Source organism: Mustela nigripes, chromosome 17, assembly GCF_022355385.1.
Source record: "Mustela nigripes isolate SB6536 chromosome 17, MUSNIG.SB6536, whole genome shotgun sequence".
Taxonomy (NCBI): Eukaryota; Metazoa; Chordata; class Mammalia; order Carnivora; family Mustelidae; genus Mustela; species Mustela nigripes.
Window position 1 is genome coordinate 33,206,474 of NC_081573.1, and position 21,082 is coordinate 33,227,555.

Consider the following 21,082-nt stretch of genomic DNA (forward strand, 5'->3'; position numbering starts at 1 on the left):
ATGTGTAAAGACGTTCTATCACCATCTGTCTCCTTTGCTTCGGTTTTCCTCCATGAGCAGTAATTAAACTGCACAGATATTTAGAAGAATTTGCTACAAATCTGTCCCCATAATGGAAGTAACTTCTCTGGCCTCCAATTCCATTGAATTACACATTTTACTTATATCTGCCCCTGAGTGGGTACTCAATATATGCAATTTTAATTATAAATAACCAAATGTAGAGAGTCTGGTCTCCAATAATCTAGTCTCTATTCCTCATGTGTCCATTTGTGCCCTTATGGGCCCTGTCTCCAGGTCTTGGTGTGATTACTTTCTGTTACCAAGCCCACCCTGTCCATTTTCTTCTTCCAGATTCTCCTTTCTAAACCTAACCAGATTTTCTCAGTTTAATGAAGAGCAGCTTCTATCATTAGGTTTTCTGTTGATGAACATACTGTATGGGATGAGACTGGCCATCCATTAATTCCTGGAAGACAGGGGCTGTGCCTTGTCCTTTGTTCTCCCAGTGCCTCCATGGTGGGGGCACAAGGTGCTTAGTCAGTATTTTTAAACAAAGAGAACTGGTGCATCCTTCTTTGTAACTTTGTATCAGACATGTCCTACAACAGACTGATCATTGTGAAAATGTAACCTCTCCCCAGTCTTGCTAATATAACAGAAAAACTTTGTAACTGCTTGTGTAAATTCTGTAAATTCTCAAGAGTCCCTCCAAATGGGAAATCTGTGCAGTTTGGTGACTGCATTCAAGAGAAACACTCTGCCTTTTATTCTTCTGGATATTGAGAGGGTGCTATATCATTTGTATCATAAGTTTGTAAGCAACAAACATCTGTAATTTGATAGTCTGCTTGAAACATCTAACTTTTCTCCTACATTTAAATTTAAAAAGTTCATTTTTCAGAATCCACAGAAGGAGCCCTTGAAACTCATTCTTCTAATGTATTTCTGTATGGGTAGAACCAAACACACGGTTTTTTTGTTTTGTTTTGTTTTTAAGATTTTATTTATTCGTTTGAGATCACAAGTAGGCATGCAGAGAGAGGGGAAGTAGCAGGCTCCCTGCTGAGCAGAGAGCCCTCTTCGGGGGCTCGATCGAGATCATGATCATGATCTAAGCTGAAGACAGAGGCTTAACACACTGAGCCACCCAGGTGCTCCTCACACATACGGGTTTTTTAAAAAAAATGGTAACTCCTGTTTACATGGGAATGGTTTAGCAATCAACTTTATAATGATAAAAAGGAATTTTTAATTGTTGATTTTCTTATGCAAAGGTACCTCTTTGTGTTGGAAACCTATAATAACCAAAGATGGTTTGTCATTGTAATCCTAATGCCTACAAAATCAAACTAAGAAAGTTTTGAGTAATCAAATGAACTTGGATTCATTTTTCCTTCCCTTTCTTTTAGAACTGCCACTGGATGACCCAGATTCCCTGTAACTGATAATGCTGAAGATCAGTTCTGCAACTTTCTTCCACATTGAGTTGTTAAAAACAAATAGAATGCAAGTTCCTCGACTCCAGATTATGAAAACAGTACTTGGAAAACTGAAAACTATCTAAATGATTGTCTTTGGTTGGGCCGTGTTCTTAGTGAGCAGAAGCCTTGGCCAGGGTCTGCTGTTGACTCTTGAGGAGCACATAGCCCACTTCCTGGGGACTAGAGGTGCCACTGCTACCATGGGTAATTCCTGTATCTGCCGAGATGACAGCGGAGCAGAAGACAGTGTAGACACCCAGCAGCAGCAGGCCGAGAACAGTGCAGTACCCACTGCTGACACGAGGAGCCAACCCCGGGATCCTGTTCGGCCACCAAGGAGGGGCCGAGGACCCCATGAGCCAAGGAGAAAGAAACAAAATGTAGATGGGCTAGTGCTGGACACACTAGCAGTCATACGGACTCTTGTAGATAAGTAAGTATCTGACTCCCTAGTCACCCCTCTGCAATGAAAAATGTTCTACAGGAACCATAACTTTGGGGTTCTTCCTTTCATTAGAATATATTCACCAAGCCATGAGCTTACAAGGCAAGGGAGAATATTTTATTTCTCCTCCAGTGGCAGAGTAAATTATAAGGCTTGATGTTTTTACTTGCTACATCTACTACTATCTGGAAATGTCTAAACATTTCAATAGCAGAGAACACTAATTAAAGCTACGATCTTCATTAGGGCATGTAGTAAACACGGAGTGAGTTTGTGTTGCAAGCTGCAGTAGGAACTCGTTTCACGGAGACCAACTCTTACCTTGCTTGCCTGTCTACACCACTGACCACAGAGTCAAGATGAGTTATTTTTCCAAGAGCATAGCTGCATGCACTTTCTGTTGGCAATGTAAGGACGGGGTCAAGGAGAGTATCCTCCTCCCTTTTTGTATCCCTCATTTGGCCATCTTAGATCCATTTGGGAGGCTTGTAAATTGAAACTGCAGGGCGCACCTGTACCTTTTTTATTTCTCCCCTGCTTTGTCTAACTCTACTTGTGAAATCCCAGATTGAATAACAGTGAAATGGGAGAACATGGTTCAAGTTGAAAAAATATTTTGACTTAACCATAGTTCAGTAGTTAGGAGCAAAAGTTTTAGAACCACAATGGACCAAGTTTCAGGTTTTGGCTGAGCTCTTGAACTAGCTACATGACACTGGGAGAGTTACTTCTCTAAGCCTCAGATTCCTCATCTATAAGACATAAGAAAATCTTTCTTACAGAGATTATCACGAGATAATATATATAAAGAATCTAGCGTGGTGCCTTGTACATTCTAGTTGCTTAATAGATGATCATTTGTGGGTTTTCTTTTCTTTTCTTTTTAAATTTTTTTCCTTTTTTTAAAGATTTTATTCATTTATTTGACAGACAGAAATCACAAGTAGGCAGAGAGAGAGGAGGAAGCAGGCTCCCCACTGAGCAGAGAGCCCGATGCGGGGCTTGATCCCAGAACCCTGGGATCATGACCTGAGCCGAAGGCAGAGGCTTTAACCCACTGAGCCACCCAGGCGCCCCAATGTGGGTTTTCCTTTTAAGTTAGATGTGGGTTCTTTTTGCTTTAGCCTCTCTTAATTTAACTATCTAACTATTTGATCATCACATTTATCAAAATCCAGTTTTAATTCCTCAAAATTAGAGCATTAAGCAAGGTATACCTGTGCATATTTTTCTGAGGTGCTTTTTTTCCCTCATAGAAATAAATTTGTTTTGCGTATTTTTCTATCTGCTGTAGAACATGCTAGGGAAAGGTGGCTCTTACAAATATTCTCCATAACCAGTTCAGAAAGGCCTCCCTAAGTTTATTAAACCAGCCTTTGCAGTACTTCTGGTATCCCAACTAATTTAATGTTCATATTTTTGTAGAAAATATTTATTGAATATAAATCTATGCCATTTTTCACCCCTCAACCCCAGGCAAGGGGCTAGAAGCTGTTATTTAAAGTTTCTTCATGGTGACATTTAAAACATACCATAAAATTATAATGAGAAGTTGCCCTTCCCGAATAAGGAAGTAAACCATGAGCAGTGTTCTTTAAGCTCATTAAAAAAACAGGTACAGAATACTTTGCCATATTTTTTAAAAGAGTGATTAAGAGTGTGTGGGAGCAAGGTAGGAGCTCTGTCTCCAAGATCTTAGAAAATATTATAGATTATAAGTGGAACTTGTTGATGAAGTACATGAAGTGAGCAGTATACATAATTTGAGGAATAGGGTCACTTTTCTCTTAAACCTGCATGTACCGAATTATCACTATGACTCTTCTGAGAATGGACAAATAGGGCAGATGAGCAGCAAGTGTGACGGGACCTGTTAGAGACTCTAATGGCAAAACAGGCTTCAGACAGTTACAAACCTAGTCACCGTAGCTTCCTTTTGAGAAGCTACTGAAGGAGACGAATTTCATAACCTATAAAGTTGATAAGGCTGTTAAAGCTAACCGTGAACGATAGGATAGATGGACTTAGTACAAGTTTACATAAAACGATGTATGTAGATGTCGCAGTTAGAGAGCGATGGGCCTTCATCATTCTCCTCTTTCTGCTTGTTACTTAGGAAGGGGTGACGTTGCTCCGAGAGGAGAGCAGTTTCTAAAGCTGTAATGAGACAGTTGCTGTAGGAAACACACTTTAAATACATTCATTTTAAAATCATTTTGAAGTTCTATTATTTGCACTTTTTTGGTAGAGACTTCATATTGAGGTCATATGACCTCAGATTGTCATATGGTTTGGAACTATACAGAGTCCTGATGGAATTTTTTTCTCAGTGTGTGTGTGTGTGTGTGTGTGCACATGTGTGTGCACGCGCGCGTGCTGCCTCCCTCTCCGTCACACTGTCTTTCTGCCTATCTTCTCTTCCCATCACTTTCATTGTCATCCCCATCCACCTTCAGGCTATGACTGAACCTAAAATTGGTGGTTCCGAGTTCCCACGTCACTGTGAGAAGCCCACGCCTTCCTTGGGCTGCATGGCTTTCTTTGCCTTATCTGTCACTGGAGACTCGGGGCTTGTTATCAGTTGTAGCTCATATGATCATTCATAACTTATGCAACTTTGTTCACTGAGTGGGGAACCCTGTCCAAGCTTCACAGGTGGGGTTTTGGTCCCCATTGCCTACCATGCAGGCTTGTGGCTCCTGGTCACCTCTGTCTAGTTTCAAGACAGTGAGCCACAGTGTCCTACGACTTTAGCTCCGCCCTCCCACCAGGAATTTCTGCTCCAGTTCTGTTCCAAGAAGAACTTTATCTTTTTTTTTTTTAATGTAAGGTTGTGGGTGTCCTTTAAGTGCATCTGTGTAGAATTGAGGTCCTTATAGTCTTTATTGGTCACTGACTCTGTCATAATTTTATTATTTTTTCCTTTTCCCCTAACCCTATTGTCTCCTTTGCCCCCCACTATCCAAATATCAGTGGGAAACCATTCTCGTGAATTTAAGGTATGTTCTTCCAATTTGCCTGCCATATATTTATGTCTGTACAGGAAGTTTATATTAGTGTCTTGTGTGTGATTTTAAAAACTTACCTAAGTGAGGTACCTGAGTGGCTCAGTTGGTTTAGTGTCTGCCTTTGGCTCAGGTCATGATCCCAGGGTCCTGGGATAGAGCCCCGCACGATCCCTGCTCAGCGGAGAGCCTGCTTCTCCCTCTCCCTCTGCCACTCCCCCTGCTTGTGCTCTCTCTCTCTCTCTTTCTGTGTCAAATAAATATGTTAAAGAACAACAACAAAAAAAAAAGCCCATAAGTGATACAGTTGTATAAATCTTGTTTTTAACTTCTCTTAACATTATGTTTGAGACCTGTGTTACTGTGTGTAAAGCTACAGCTGCTTCTGACTCCTGCAGAGTATTCCTTTGTATGCTTGAAAGTACTATTTTGTTATCCTGTAATCTGGTGATGGTCACTTTGACTAATTACAAATTTTTGTTCCTACAAATGTGGCACTGCTGCAAATAACCTCATATGCATCTATAACCTGTGTAAGAGTTTGTCTAGTATTGTTGGGTACATTTAATTTCATTATTGCCAGATTGCTCTCCAGAAATACTTGTAAGCAGTCAGTTATACCATTTAAGACAAATCTTTTAAATGCGAATTTTCCCTTAGTTATGGAAAGGTACAGGATATGTCAAATAAGCAGTACCTAATGAATACCTGAAATGAACTTAATAATTCCCATATCACAAGATTTTTCTGAGGATTAAATGATTGAAGACAATAGTTTTTGCAGTTTTCTTCGTAGTAAAACAGAGAGCCACGGTATGTAAGTAAATGTGAATGTATTCCCTGAGTAATTAGATTTACCATTATTTGATGGAAAGTATTTTGTTCATTATTGAAGCTCCCCTAATGCACCTCCTTAAGATTCCTGGGATCACAGATTGAAACCCCACTGAATTAAGGTATATAATGCCATTTTAGAGCAATGTCTAGAATTTTTTTTAAAGACTTAATTACGGGAAACCTGGGTGGCTCAGTCAGTTAAGCACATCTGCCTTCAGCTCAGGTCATGATCCCAGGGTCCTGGGATCAAGTCCTGCATCTGGCTCCTTGCTCAGCCAGGAGCCTGCTTCTTCCTCTGCATGCATTTCCCCCTGCTTGTGCACTTTGCACATGCACCCTATCTCTTTTTTAAATCTTTTTTTAAAAAAATAAGGAATTTTTTACTTGAGAGAGAGAGCATGGGACAAGCCTGAGCGGGGCAAGGTACAGAGGAGAGGGAGAAGCAGACTCCCTGCTCAACCAAGAGCCCCAGCGTGGGGCTGGATCCCAGGACCATGAGATCATGAACTGAGCCGAAGGCAGATGCTTAACCAACTAAGCCACCCAGGTGCCTCCAGTGTCTAGAATATTAAATAGCTCCTTGCTTAAGTTTGGTTTCTTTTTCTTCTAACACCCATTTTATGAAGTTCAAACAAATAGTGATATTTCCCAGAAGAACACTTAAACATGAAGATGTTTATGTAGGTCCTTGCTTCCATAAATCCTCTGTTGAGATTATAATCTCCCTTCCTGGTGTTTTTTTGAGGTAAGTTGGAGGGAGATGATGTTGACCTCATTGGCACTGAGCCTCTAAAGGAAAGCTGAAAGCAAGTATCTGGCCTCCAGTTTTAGTCCTGTGCTTTTACTTCAGGCCAGTGGTGGTCCTTTCCTAAGCCCTCCCACTCATTTGAATTGTGGGCCATCACAGAGGGTCGTTAGAAATGAGCTCATGTTATGCGTGTTGTATAAAGAGTGGAGCTGAAGCAGTTTCTTCTGTCCCTCCCCATATGCATTTCTTCTTTCTCTCTCCACTCCCACACTTTCAGTTGGAATTTTTATTTGGAATTGTTATTTCTTAGTTCTTCACTTTTGATATCTTGACTATTTGTTTTTCAGTGATCAGGAACCTCCCTATTCAATGATCACATTGCACGAAATGGCAGAAACAGGTATTCTTTTCTTAAAGTTTTCTTAAAATACTTTCTAATGAGTTAATGACTATGAAAAAATGTGGCCACTTTTTTTTTTTTTTTTTTAAATAAGACTCCCAAAGTACTTAACACACATGATCATGAAAAAAAGCCATTAGTGTATGGAAATTTTCCTGTACAGGGGTAATAATTAATAGCCACTGTATACTGCATCCTGAATATATAACTATACTTCTCAGTATTGGTTTTATTTCACCAAAATTATTAAAAGAAAAATTTGGGGGGATCTGATAGATCTTTGACCATAGCCCTTCCAGAATGGGGAGAACATTTTTTGTCCCTCAATTTCCTAAGTGTCATCTGAAATTAGAGCCAACTGCTTCGGATACTTAATCTCCTCAGTAAATGCCTATGTTATAAATAAGGTGCTGAAACTATTTTAGTTATAATTTGAGAACCCAGGACCATACCTTTAGTTTTGTCCAAACGAAGATTCCTCCAAATCACCAGGCTCCTATAAGTTAAGAATCTATGACTCTACCATGATGACTACAATTAATGACGATGTCCATGCCAGTGTTAGCTGCTTAAAAGCCAGAATTGTTTCTGTTTTGTTGTGAAGTCACTTTGTGTTATAAGTTCTGTATTTTCACGTTTTTAAAATAGTCGCTCCATTCATAGAATCTTCTTGATTTGCTCTTAGATGAAGGATGGTTGGATGTTGTCCAGTCTTTAATCAGAGTTATTCCATTGGAAGATCCACTGGGACCAGCTGTTATAACATTGTTACTAGATGAATGTCCATTGCCCACTAAAGTGAGTCAATACTTGGCTTTTGTGAAACTGTCACCTATGCTTAAACACAGGATGAACATCCACAAAGACTTTTGACATAATGTGTTTCCTCTTTATACATTTGGGGTCTATTTCATTCAGTATCAACTTTATTATGTAAACTTGCCTTTTATTACTAATGAAGTGCTACATCCTCTTTCTGTCAATAATTTACTATAAAGCTTTAGTTTAAAATATTAAAAATGAAAGCATTTATATCTGAAATGGCAATCTGTATTTGAAATTAAAAGAACGTTCATAAAAGAGAACGTTGCTGAGCTGATTATTTTCTTACCCCCTGCTAAACAGTTTTCTCATTACAAAAGGTTTTCTTTAATGTTTCCTATTAAGAGAAAAAAAACTGTTACACTGAAAGTACTTGTGAGTCTTAAACATATTAAAGACTGGCATAACCTTGATTTTCCCTTATATAGAACAAAAGTATCAAACTTTCATTATCTTAGTCCATATGTTCTATGGACTACGTTTTTTCAAATTTTGGATGCTGGTATCTTTCATTTGTTTAAGCCTCAGACATTTAGGCACAACATGGAAAACATTACAGACAGAAGAGAAAAGCCTTTGGCCTAGTCCCTAAGCTTATAATGGGTTTCTTTTATAATTTGCATCAAAAACTCTGGTGAGATTTGCTCTTGCTTGATTTAAAAAAAAAAAAAAAATTGTACGTCACTTTTTACTTCAACATTACTAAGGCCCAGTTGTTATCAGTCATTTTGGCATTTGGGTGAATTTAGTCTGTTTAATGATTCAAGAGTATATAATGTATTTTTGATACAACTGGTACATTTTGAATGAAGGGAAATCTTAACAATTCATGTAAGAAAACTTCCAGGTTGATCAAATAACATTTCCCATCAATAATGACATCATTGGGTGGATTATATCATTTCTTTATGTTCCTTCTGAGTTAATTCAATAGCTGGCAAGGTAGCTTTCATCTCAAATTATTCCCTTGGGGGAAAAAAGCCTAAGTAATCTATTTATGACATCCACTTGTACATTTTTGTTTTTAGGATGCACTCCAGAAATTGACTGAAATTCTCAATTTAAATGGAGAAGTAGCTTGCCAGGACTCGGGTCATCCTGCCAAACACAGGAACACTTCTGCAGTCCTAGGCTGCTTGGCTGAGAAACTAGCAGGTAACTCTGGGAACCTCTACCAGGAAAGATCTTCACTTGTTTGACATAAAGGAGAAGACTGCACTGCAGGTGTTTAAGCAAACCTGTTGTACCAGAAAGGAAGGTCTTTGTCCCAACCACCACCACCAAAAAATACATAAGTAAATAAAAATTTAGGGACAGAACTTACTGGGAAAAAATTACTCAAAGGCCAAAGAGATGAGTGCAATATAATTTAGCTTTGAGGATTTTCAGAGGGACACTTAAAAGAACAAGTTTTATTTATGTGCTTTAAAATTAGGAATAAAAGGCTAAATTCAGTAAAATAAAGATTATGTAGTTATATATTTATGCATATAATAGATAAGATACATGTATTTACTTTATAAAGTTCAGCCAGATAGTGGAGACATACTAAGTTGGGGAAGAGGAATAAGAACATTAAATTGGAGCAGTTCCTGAGAAGAGAAGCAGATACTTAACTTGCTTATGGACGTGACCCACTTTAGGCAAGTTAATATCCAAATACAGGTGAATACCTCAGCTAGTTCATCACGTATCGTGAAAGAAACAACGGATTCAGGGTGTTTGGGTGGCTCAGTTGTTAAGTGTCTGCGTTCAATTCAGGTCATGATCCCAGGGTCCTGGGATCAAGCCCCACATCAGGCTCCCTGCTCAATGGGAAACCTGCTTCTCCCTCTCCCACTCACCCTCCTTGTGTCCCCTCTCTCACTGTCTCTCTCTGTCAAATAAATAAGTAAAATCTTTAAAAGAAAAAAAAAAAAAGGAAAGAAAGAAACAACGAATTCAAAATCAGGACATCTGGATGCTGGCTCTGGTTCTTCCACATGTACCCCAAGTGCACTGGAATGAGTCACTTCACCGTGGGTTCAGTTGCTTAGCTGTGAAATGGGAACACTGCTATTCCCTGCCTCAGAGCAGGAGGCTTAAATAAGACCATGTGCATGACAGTAGCTGTCAAACAGTTCACAAATCAATTTTATTGTTATAATTACTGATAAAAAAGAATATGGCCCATTTCATTATATCTCATGTTTGTTGTGTTGTCTAGGTCCTGCAAGTATAGGCTTACTTAGCCCGGGAATACTGGAATATTTGCTACAGTGTCTGGTAAGTAAGGTATCAAAGCCAGTTTTTCTCAGTCATCTACAACTGTGCATTTTTCTAAAATTGGCAGTTTAACCACTGGCACAGAGAATGGAGTTGGTTATAAATTTTATTTGCAGGTGTTTCTTGAGTGTTTATCTATTCCCTCCTATTAAAAAGGAAAAAAGAAAAAAGAAAAGAAAAAATGAGGGTGGGATAGGAATTCATTACAAGCAAAAGCAGCCAAACTGGTCTGGTTTTAAATTTAGTCATAAGATAGCTACTATGACTGGCTTTTGTGTGTGTCCTTAGAGTTTGCCAAATGGTAGTAGGGACCTCCACAGTGGAAACAAAATTACATGGCATTCCCAGCCAGGAAACTGTCAGGTCAGATTGCCAGTGTCTATAAATCTCTACTCCTTCCCTCCCTCCCTGGCTACCGCTCTTCTAACTGTTGCCATAGAGTATTTGATCTATTGTCTGTGAAGCTCGTGGTTTGCTGAGGTGGTGCTGTCAGATCGCTCACACGGGCCGACTGCAGACTTGACTGGTCTGTATTTGTAAAAATTACTTTTGTAGGCCTAGTGAGCACTGGCCTTCTTCAACATCTGAAAGACCTTATTTCTCAGTACCTGTATGATATGTACTTAAAACACACACCATTATGCTAAGCAAGCACTGTGTGGATACAAAATTAGTATAACAGTCCTCTGCTCTCAAGAATCTTCCTGATTGACTGAGGGGACAAAACTGCCCTACCCAGACAAACCACTTAGCCTCCATTTTATGACAGGATGTGGTTAAGGGCAAAATCGTGTCCTTCAGACTAAGTACCATAAGAGTTCTGAGAGGGTGACGGAGAGGGGCGGAAGATAGGGATGGTGAGAGCTGAGAGAGCTGTGAGAAACAGGCTTCCTCATGAACTTGGGCCATCAGCGGGATCACATCATAGGTCAGGATTAGTCCCTGCACCCCAGAGGGAAAAATGGGTTTCTTGACTAAAGGCATCAACAGCAGAAGCCCAGAGATAGGAATGGCCCTGCTCCTGGCATATTACATAGAATTGTTTGATCAGGAGACAGTGTTCAGAGACAGGAGGATGGGCCTGGACAGCTTCGTGGGGAGGACTTGGGGCCTGCAAAACCAGACAGAGGGATTGAAAAGTGGGTATGGCAAGAAGCAGAGTGCTGAACAGGCTTTACTGTGGGGCAGACTGGTGGTTATATGAGCTTTGCAGAACCTTTGAGCCCCAGGGAAGTGAGTAGGAATCATCGCATGTTCTGAGTTCCTTTGCTCCTAACGGAGCTGTGGGAAAGGATGGCTGCAAGAAGGTGTGATGTTAAGCAGGAAGACCTTTCTTTAAAGGGGAACACCTGTGATGGGAAGTTAACTGTAACTGGAAGAGCGCTCTCCCACCCACCATCAGCATTTGTGCAGTTCCTTTCAGAGAACAGACTGAAAACTAAGCCATTAGTTGTTCCTTTCATTTATCATTTTGGAGCTTGGGGTAACCCTTGAAGGGCTCTGAATAAAAGTCATTCTTAGCTACAATTCTCGGTTTCTGTTTGCTTGCTTAAATGAATGTAAGAATGAACATAGTCTTATTTCGCAAAGCCCTAATACAAGTGTTACTAAGTAGAATAACATAGTACTTTTAACAAAATACTTTTGAAATCTGCATATCTATCAATGGACCCAGTGATTTCCAAAAAATAATAGGAGATTTTATGAGACTCCATCTTGGTTTCTCATTACTAACAGTATTAGCAAACAGACAACTGAAGACATAGAAGAGTAAAAGTTTTCTGACTGCTCCCAACAAATCTAGCACATACTGGGTACAAAGGAAATTGCTAACTTGCCACCTCTGCAGGGGAATGATGTTTTTGCTTTTTGTTTTTTATCTTTTATTGTCTTTCAGAAGTTACAGTCCCACCCCACAGTCATGCTTTTTGCACTTATCGCACTGGAAAAGTTTGCACAGACAAGTAGGTATAGTGACTTATTGCACTAATGATCTTCTGTATCGGTTGTTAAAAATCTTATTTTTCTTACTTACTGGATGAGCATATACGCTCTGAGCCTCATCAGACATGCACCTGTTCTGTTTTTATGTGGATAGATGCCTCACGGCCAGTAAAATGGAACAGGGACAGAAGCCAAGAGTCTTCTCACCCAAGAATCAACACTTGTGACCATGGTTACTCACTTTTTATAGCTAAAAAGTTAGTGATGAGATTGCTACTTCCCAGAAAATAGTTGAGGCTCTTGGACTATGTCATTATTCTAGTTTCCACGTTTTCTGATGGCCTTTCCTCACTCCTTCCTACCCCTTACCTGCCCCGCAAATCCTCCTACTCTTTCAGGGTTGATTCAAGTTGTCTTGTCTTCCCCAACAGGTGAAAATAAATTGACTATCTCTGAATCCAGTATTAGTGACCGACTCGTCACCTTGGAGTCCTGGGCTGATGATCCTGATTATCTGAAGCGTCAAGTCGGTTTCTGTGCCCAGTGGAGCTTAGACAATCTCTGTAAGTAGGCGTTGTCCTTTGTTAAAATTCCTGCTTCCATGTCCAAACCCATTCTTTATACAGGATCACTGTTCTTCATTTTGTAACAGTGAGTGTGACACTTTCCTTGAAAAGGCTGATATTGTCGGTTGGCCATATTGTAGCAGGAAAGTATTCTAGGGACCCTCCAGATGAAAATTATATGGCATAGTTCTAATTTCAGCGCTCTCCTGTTCAGAAACTTTTACTGGTACCGCACTTCCTGGTGTATCCGGGCCGTTAATCAGATGGCAGTGTCCAGTCAGCTCTTCCCTTTACAGACTGTCTCCTCACTCTCTTGCAAGTAGGCCCCAGTCATCCTGACCTCGCTAGGCCTTTCCCTCACTTGGAGTTCCCTCTCTTTACTCTTCTCCCTGTCCTGATATGGCTCTTCAAAACTCAAGACACATCTTTCCTACACCAAGAGGGCTGCTCCTGGCTTTTCTTTATCTCCTCAAGGGCTGCTAGAACTAAAACTATCCTGCTACTAAATCCTCACCCCCCCCCCCCCAGCGCAGTTAGCACATGTGCTAAGGCATGGCCGGATGTGTGTACCCTTCCTCCTGCCACAATGTTGTGGAGAGTTGCTTTGTGCTCAGCCTGTATGGTTCCCATGACAGAATCATTCCAGAAAAGTAGAAAGTACATTTTGTTACATGCACAATAACAAATACAGGGAATAGAAGCAGAAACCTGGCAGTGCCGTCGTAGCTTGTCCCAGCTTTTGCTTGATTGATCCTCATACGGTCGTACAGCAGAAAGGCAAGGTTTGAAGTCTCCCTACCTGTCCTGCCATTTCTGGGCACCTCCACTTCATAGCTGGAATGGCAGCCCACGATGACACTAGGTTTTTCCCACAAGAGCCTGCCTTAGAAACATGACCACTTTTTCTTTTGCAGTTTTAAAAGACAGTAGGCAGCTGACCTATGAGAAAGTGGACTTGAATAGCATTAGGGCCATGCTGAACAGCAACGATGTCAGCGAGTACCTGAAGATCTCGCCTCACGGCTTGGAGGTAAAGCTTTCATGGATGGAACATGCAGGGGAAAGAGCTTGTTCTCATTTTCACACCCTGCTTCTGAACAAAGAGCCATTTCTTGCAGAATAGATGGAAGTTTTATGTCATATTCCAAGAGTGGGTAGAGGTGGAAGTGGCAGGGAGAGGGTGTCTGAGGTGTTATTTAACTCCTTAATATCCCACTTGGTGCCATACACATAGTAAGCACTATTAATATTTGACAATTTGAATTTTTTTTGTAGTTTCAAGTTTTTACTTAAATTCTAGTCCACATACAGTACAATATTAATTTCAGGTATAGAATTTAGTGATTCATCACTAACACACAACACTGGTGCTCATCACAACCCATTTAATACAGTCTCTCCCCACCCCCCACCTCCCCTCTGGCAACCCTCAGTGTGTTCCCTATAGACAATTTGATTTAAGTATGTCTGTTTTCAATCTCTGCCTCTTTATTCAGCTAAAGGTGCAGAGACTAGTGTTTCTAAAAGAGGCCCTTCCTTTTTGAATACCTGCATTACCAGTTATATTCTGGCTAGCGCTTCCCTTCCTCCTGTATGTTGGAAATGCTGCCGTTTTGGTGGTGCAGGTTGATGAAAGCTGCTTATGTACAGGAAGCTGGCACCATCAGGCACAAGACGCGTCAAGATTAAAGAGCCGTTTGAAGAGTGGCTGCAGACAGCTCTTTGATCTTAAGTTATTGCCAAATGCCTGCCGTAGTTTTCTGCTTTCAGTTATTTTTAGGTACCCCATCTTATACCCTTCAGTGTCTTCCCCTCTCTGCATCCTAACAAGTGCAGGCTTAGGCCATGTTGATGCAATCATAAAAGATTCTATCGGAAGGGTACTTCAAAAAGTAGCCCTCGTTAATGCTTACTACAGCCATCTTTGAGGCCTTCCAGCCCTGTTAGAACTCCCTAGATGTAAAGCTACAAAAGAGATATGTGTGCTTCATTCTGTTTTGCACTTTGTGTCACTGAGGATGCACAGAGAAAGAAACGAGTGTCCACCAGAAGCTTTAATAAGGAAAAGACATTCCACCTCTGGGTGTTCACCTAACTTCCACAGTCTCGGGCACTGATGGTGGGCTGTCGCACACTTTGGTTTTGCCAGGCTCGCTGCGATGCCTCCTCTTTTGAAAGCGTGCGTTGCACCTTTTGCGTGGATGCGGGGGTATGGTACTACGAAGTCACCGTGATCACTTCTGGTGTCATGCAGATCGGCTGGGCCACACGAGACAGCAAATTTCTCAATCATGTGAGTACCCTAGAGAACAGTGTAAACAGGGCAACAGCAGCTTTTTGGAGAGTGGGTGGAGGACACCATTTCTCAGGCTGAACCAAATGCTGCCAGACACCTCACAGGGGTTTGCTAACCTGGTTCTGAAATAGGAAGACACAAGGGAAATTGTCCCTTGGATTTTTTCCCCTACCTTGAGTTTTAAATTTGCACCTAGAGGTTGGGTGTTGGGTGTGTCCTTTGTCTTTGTAGGCTCTCCTCCAGCCCAGCCAGATCTCTGGCTCAGTTGGTGTTTTGTTTTTTTTAAAGATTTTATTTATTTATTTGACAGACAGAAATCACAAGTAGGCGGAGAGGCAGGCAGAGAGAGAGAGGAGGAAGCAGGCTCCCCGCTGAGCAGAGAGCCTTCCTGCTCGATGTGGGGCTCGATCCCAGAACCCTGGGATCATGACCTGAACTGAAGGCAGAGGCTTTAACCCACTGAGCCACCCAGGCGCCCTTCTCTGGCTCTGTTTTTATACTGGAACCCGTGAAGCCTTTTGCCTCACGTGTAAGCTCTAAGAACTTTGTAGGAATTCTCTTCCTTTCATAAAATACTAAATGTTGGCTTGACTTCTTTTACTTGATTTTTACTTTGTAACTAGTGGGCACATTTGTTTCCAATATTTAGCATTTATCTTCTGTTGTAGAAAGCTGTCATGTAAAGAGGGAAGATGAAACCCGCTAGAGGAAGCAGGATTTGGCTCCCGCTACTTGCGTGTCCGAGGCTGGGGTTCCTCCCTTTCCTACAGATGTTGATTTCTTGCCAATTTATACCCTTCAGATGCCCAGCCTGAACAGCTTTCTTGAGTTATTCCAATTTTAAGCTGTTTGGAATTAATCCAGTTTTGATCTAGAATCTTTTATGGACATAGGATTTTTGCCCTTTGAACTGGGAAAACCCCTTGGATTATTTTGTTCATCTAAACACCACTCTCCCATATGGATGGGTTTTAGAAGTGAACCAAACTGATCTTGCCTGCCAGAAGTGTAGTTTGAAAGGGCCCCTTTCAGTGAGGCTATATAATGTCTTAGAATTGTGCATGGTGTTTTGCTAAACTCCTTGCTGGAGAGACAATTGGAGGAAGAGGGCCAGTAGAGAGGTCAGATTCTTGTCCAGGACAGAAAACTAGACTCCATCTACAATTGCTTTCTTTGGGAACTTTCCCTGATGAAGGGCCTCCTCATTGACTGGACCTTCAGTAAAACCTGGAAGTGTGGGGCTCAATTGTGGCAACATGAAGTCAGAAGTACATGGGTCTGGAGAACAATGCCAGTTAGTCTCTTAGTTCTCACCTTGGGCCCTGATTTAAAGCAGGTGGTATCAGTTGCCCTGACAGCCCTGAAGACAGTTTTTTTAGGACTTGGGGGGAAAAAGTCTTTATTTCCAGAACATTGTCATTTTAGAGCCAATCATCTGATTCCCACCACAGTGTTTACGGTCATAATTTCCATTTCCCGAATGAGAAAACTGAGCCTAAAAGAGGGACCTAAAGAATCTCAGACTAGAATTCAGGCTCCTTTCTGTTCTACAGTAGTTTTGTTCACATTTGAATATGGAAAAAATCTCAGAGAATTAGAGAGCCGCCTCCTTTGGATGTAAAAAATTGCTCCAGAACTAGAAGAAAGATGGATTCCTTTAGGGGGGAAGCTTTGATACAGCATTTGTTTCTCTTCATTTGCTAGCAAACACACCACAGATCTAGGTGTAGTATATCTGATTCTGAATATCAAAAACATTTTATTTTAATAACTGGTGAAGCTGGATCATTTTTTCTGGTGGATTAAACTGACTTCTCCCAATAGTTGCAAAAACTTCAGCTCCTCAAATTAAGAGGCTTAAAATCTGTTTTCCTGTCCTCTGAATTGTTTAGTAGACTTTTAATTTCTTTCTTTAAGTAACGAATAACATTTTTTTCCCTGATCCAAGTACTGGTTGATTCCCTGTTAGAAATCAGTGAAGTCTGAGATCTCCTTTCCCAAATGTAGGATTGTAATCATGTTGCCAAACTTAAAACTTTGCTTCAAATGGACATTGTTCTGGCAATTCTGAATCTTTTTGCTTGTACAGACAGGGTGTGGTTTTATGGAATAAGTCATCCATAGATACACCCAGTTTCTTGAAGACTTGAAGTCCATCCACACTGCCTCTTGTTTTAATTCTTACTGCTTAGGCTTTGGTTTTGAAAGGATGATCAAAGTGTTGGGCTCAGAGATCAAGCATTAAAATGAGAAGCTTAGGGGTGCCTGGGTGGCTTAGATGGTTAAGTGTTTGCCTTTGGCTCAGGTCATGATCCCAGGGTCCTGAGATGGAGTCCTGCATCGGGCTCCTGCTCAGCAAGGAGTCTGCTTCTTTCTCTGCCTCTCCCCTGCTTGTGCTCCCTTTCTATCTCTCTCCCCCCAACCCCTGCTTGTGCTCCTGTCTCTCTCTCTCTCCAGTGAATAAATTTTAAGAATCTTAAGGAAAAAAAAAAGAATTTAAAGTAAGAAGCTTAAGGATAGCCTTTGTTCAGGTCACCTTAAAGACTATTTTGTCTTACTGGGCTGTATATTTTCTGGAGGTTTCGGTGGAGCAAATCTTTAAGGTACATTTTGAGTTATCTAAAATATCTTTTGCCTTTTCATAAGCATCTACCATGTGACAGGTCTTTCACATACTGTCTCTAATCTTCTCAAGACTTTGGGAAGGTATTATTCTCCCATTTAAAGATGAGGAGAGTAAGGTTCTGACAAATTAATTTACAGACTTGCCCATTGTCACCTAGTCCCCAAGTGCTGGAGAAGAATCCAAGCCCTGGTCCAAATAACCCATGCTCCTTCCCCTGTTGTAGCCCCTTGCCTTGGAGAAAATGACTCTGCTATCTTAAACAGAAAGGGGGAATAACTTGAAAGCCTGTTAAAAACTCCCAGAGTCTTGAGGGGTTTGGAAGCAAACGGGCACCAAGGCAACATCCAAGAGTCAAGAGACAAGAAATACAATAGCCAGTGTTTTAGGGGCCAGGATGCCAACACCTCTCCCACAAGTCCCTCAAAATCACTCCATATGGGGTCACTCAGACCACCCTGGGTGTCTGCTGGAAGGGTCCAGTTGGCCAAGCCTACATCCTGCCCCTCCACCTCTAGAGCAGGAAGCAGGACACTGTATCTTCATTACACTCCCTAAAACCAGAGGGGGTTAGAATGCTGGACAGTAGAAAAAAGGATGGTGTTCACCACATGAGAAATGATTCAGAATATTTCCTAAGTGACAAGTTATGGATAAAACTTTCTTTGTTTTGGGCACCTGGGTGGCTCAGTTGGTTTAGGCGACTGCCTTCAGATCAGCTCATGATCCCGAAGTCCTGGGATCAAGGCCTGCATTGGGATCCCAGCTCTACGGGGAGTCTGCTTCTCCCTCTGACCTTCTTGCCTCTCATGCTCTCTTTCTTTCTCTCAAATAAATAAATAAAATCTTTAAAAATTTTTTTTAAAACTTTGTTTTTAGTAATGTTTTCATTACTAAAATATACATGACCATAAACAAGTAGATCAAAATGATCACTCCAAGTGCTAAGCTAGCTACCCTGTTGTCTCATTTACCTGTCTCAATCAATGAAAACCATACTTAATCCTGCTAGAAATGTTTTCAGGTTGACAGAGGGTACATCTAGATTGCTCTCTGAGATGTCATCTTAAAGGGATCTTTAAAGTGCATCTCTGCTTGGCAGAAGGACCTACATCTTAGTCTGTAGAGTTGATCTGTGGTTGAAATTATTAGAGTTCCATGTTTGTCCCACAATGTTGCTGTATCATGAAATTCATCCTGGGATGGAAGACATTGTGTGGTAAAGTCTGCTGTTAACCAACTCTTGTCGCTAGGAATCTTCTAGGAATTTCTTTCCATTGTTCCATCGAGGACTTTGCAGGACATTAGAAAGTGAAGGTAGAAAAGAATTGCTTGCCTTTGCCCAACACCCATAAAATAAAAAACAAGTTTTTTACAATAGGTTTTGAAAGGAGGCAATAGCAAGGTGTTGTTTCTAGTAGATTGATGAATTTCTTCTCTGCCTGAAGACAAGTAGATGCAAGTTTATTTAAGTCTTGAATAGTCTGAGTAGTGCATTCAGAACAGCTAGTTCAGAAGCATCACTTTGGAGAACACTCACAGAATTCATTATATTGTAGTCTTAAGTAGTCAAGGAATGCGTTTGAGTCTTTTCTCCATTTGATCTCCCCACTGGGGCACCTGGCTGGATCAGTTGATAGAGCATGCGATTCTTAATCTCAGGGTCATAAATTCAAGCCCCACATTAGGCACAGACCCTACTTTAAAAAAAAAAAAACAAAAAACAGATGGATTCAATCTCCACTGCATTATTTATCCCCATAAAACAAGCAGACCATCACCAAAACCTGAGATCTTACTTGGATTTAGCCCATATTTTCAAACCTTTTTTCCACTAAAAATCTTTCACTATTGACCTTTAAAGATAACAGCTATCTGATCTACATGGTTCTTCTATTTTTTCACAAGCACTTAAAATAGGCGCCCCTGGTGGCTTAGTCAGTTAAGCATATGCCTTTGACTTAGGTCATGATCCCAGGGTCCTGAGATCAAGCCCCATGTCAGGCTCCCTGCTCAGTGGGGAGGCTGCTTCTCTCTCTCTCTGCCTCTCCCCTGGCTTGTGCTCTCTCTCACTCATTCTCCTTTAAGGAAAAAAAAACACTTAAAATAATTTCTTAAGATCCCATCCATGTTTTAACTGTAAAACAACAGAAATAGTTAAAAGGCAGTAAGTAATAAAAGGAGCTGCCAAGGACCTAAATGATGCTCCAGTTGAGCTCACCTCAGAACAGCTATTAGTTGATCGTCCACTATAACCTTTCTCTTGTCTCCAGGGTTGAAATTTCTGAGCATGTCGTTGTTATTCAGTCTGCTACATGCAAGAAAGACATTTGCCCAGCTGCAATGAAGTGGAAAGCACCAGTCTTGGAATCAGAAGATTCCAGCATCCAGACTTGACTTTCTGAGTAATGATTTGCCACTGGGCAACATGGTTGACCTCTCGGACCTTTGAATCCTCTATTTTTTCTTAAAATGTAGTATCATGCCACCAGTCTCAAAGTGGTTAGTGAGGATTCAGTGAACTAACACATGTGAAACCCGGGAGATATTTGTTGGTGAAGTCATTATCTAGTCACAGAGAACCAGGCCTTGAGGTCAGAATTTTGGTATCTTCGAAGAACCATAGACTCCCTTCATCCAGAAAGCTTCAGATTCCAGCCACCAGGTTGATGGTTACAAAAGACACACCATCTTTTCCCAGAAAACAGCAGGCAGAGCTTGCTAATCTTCTGGGCCTTGTCTCCCTCCAGGAAGGCTACGGCATTGGGGACGACGAATACTCCTGTGCTTACGATGGCTGCCGGCAGCTGATTTGGTATAATGCCAGAAGTAAGCCTCACCTACACCCATGCTGGAAAGAAGGTATTCATTCCTCTCTGTCATGAATTTATCAACCAGGTGAAGACATCTGATTATGATGAGGCATCTGTGATGTTAGGCCTTAAAATATTTTAATGGACAAAGATGTGATGTGTAAGGGATATGAGCCTTTGTATTCCCTGTCGTGGATGTGAGCATTATTCTTCCTGATAAGTTCACTTCTGCTGGGGCCCTTCCTTTAACAAAATCATTCCCTGCTAGACAGGGAGTCTGCTTCTCCCTCTTCCCCTGCCCGCCACCCCCCGCCACCGCTTGTGTGCTCTCGCTCTCTCATGCACTCTCTCAAATAAATAAAATCTTAAAAAAAAAAAAAAAGATAAATATGAATTCTAGCTTCCTCAAACTCACAATGCCAGGATCAAATGTAGCACATTCCACGGACTGAGCCAGCCAGGTGCCCCTTGGGAACATGCTTTGAATCAGCATCCAGGGAGGTACTGAAGATGCTGACATTGTAATGCCAGTAAAATGAGGAGTTTTCAGAGCAAGATAGGAGCAGGCACTCTTTAGTGGCCACATTCTGGTCCCCTCTAGAGCAGCTTTTAAGGACCACTTGAGCACTTTCAGCCTCAAATATACCTGCCCAGCTTCCATTCTCCAGACATCAGGCTTGGAATGCTGAAGGGGTCATGTGCTGTCAGGACTCTCATCATGGCTCTAGGATTTGGCAGGAGTATATCTTATCAATTTACCTTGTGATCTCTTTTGCCCCAGTCAGTGTTCATTCCGTCCAAGACCTTAGACCCATGAAAACATTTATTAAGAAA

The 21,082-nt window shown here is 41.2% G+C and overlaps 1 protein-coding gene across 2 annotated transcripts in view; it reads left to right on the top strand.

Moving 5' to 3' along the window:
• Positions 1 to 21,082, top strand: part of RSPRY1 (ring finger and SPRY domain containing 1) — a 46,187-nt gene that overhangs the window by 12,927 nt on the left and 12,178 nt on the right. For both annotated transcript variants that reach the window (XM_059382547.1, XM_059382548.1), the window contains exons 2-11: positions 1,413 to 1,917; positions 6,867 to 6,919; positions 7,605 to 7,717; positions 8,770 to 8,896; positions 9,948 to 10,006; positions 11,904 to 11,970; positions 12,382 to 12,513; positions 13,431 to 13,546; positions 14,666 to 14,809; positions 20,186 to 20,297. In XM_059382547.1, coding sequence (XP_059238530.1) covers positions 1,568 to 1,917; positions 6,867 to 6,919; positions 7,605 to 7,717; positions 8,770 to 8,896; positions 9,948 to 10,006; positions 11,904 to 11,970; positions 12,382 to 12,513; positions 13,431 to 13,546; positions 14,666 to 14,809; positions 20,186 to 20,297 — 1,273 coding nt within the window. In that variant the 5' untranslated portion in view covers positions 1,413 to 1,567. The remainder of the gene's footprint in view (positions 1 to 1,412; positions 1,918 to 6,866; positions 6,920 to 7,604; positions 7,718 to 8,769; positions 8,897 to 9,947; positions 10,007 to 11,903; positions 11,971 to 12,381; positions 12,514 to 13,430; positions 13,547 to 14,665; positions 14,810 to 20,185; positions 20,298 to 21,082) is intronic.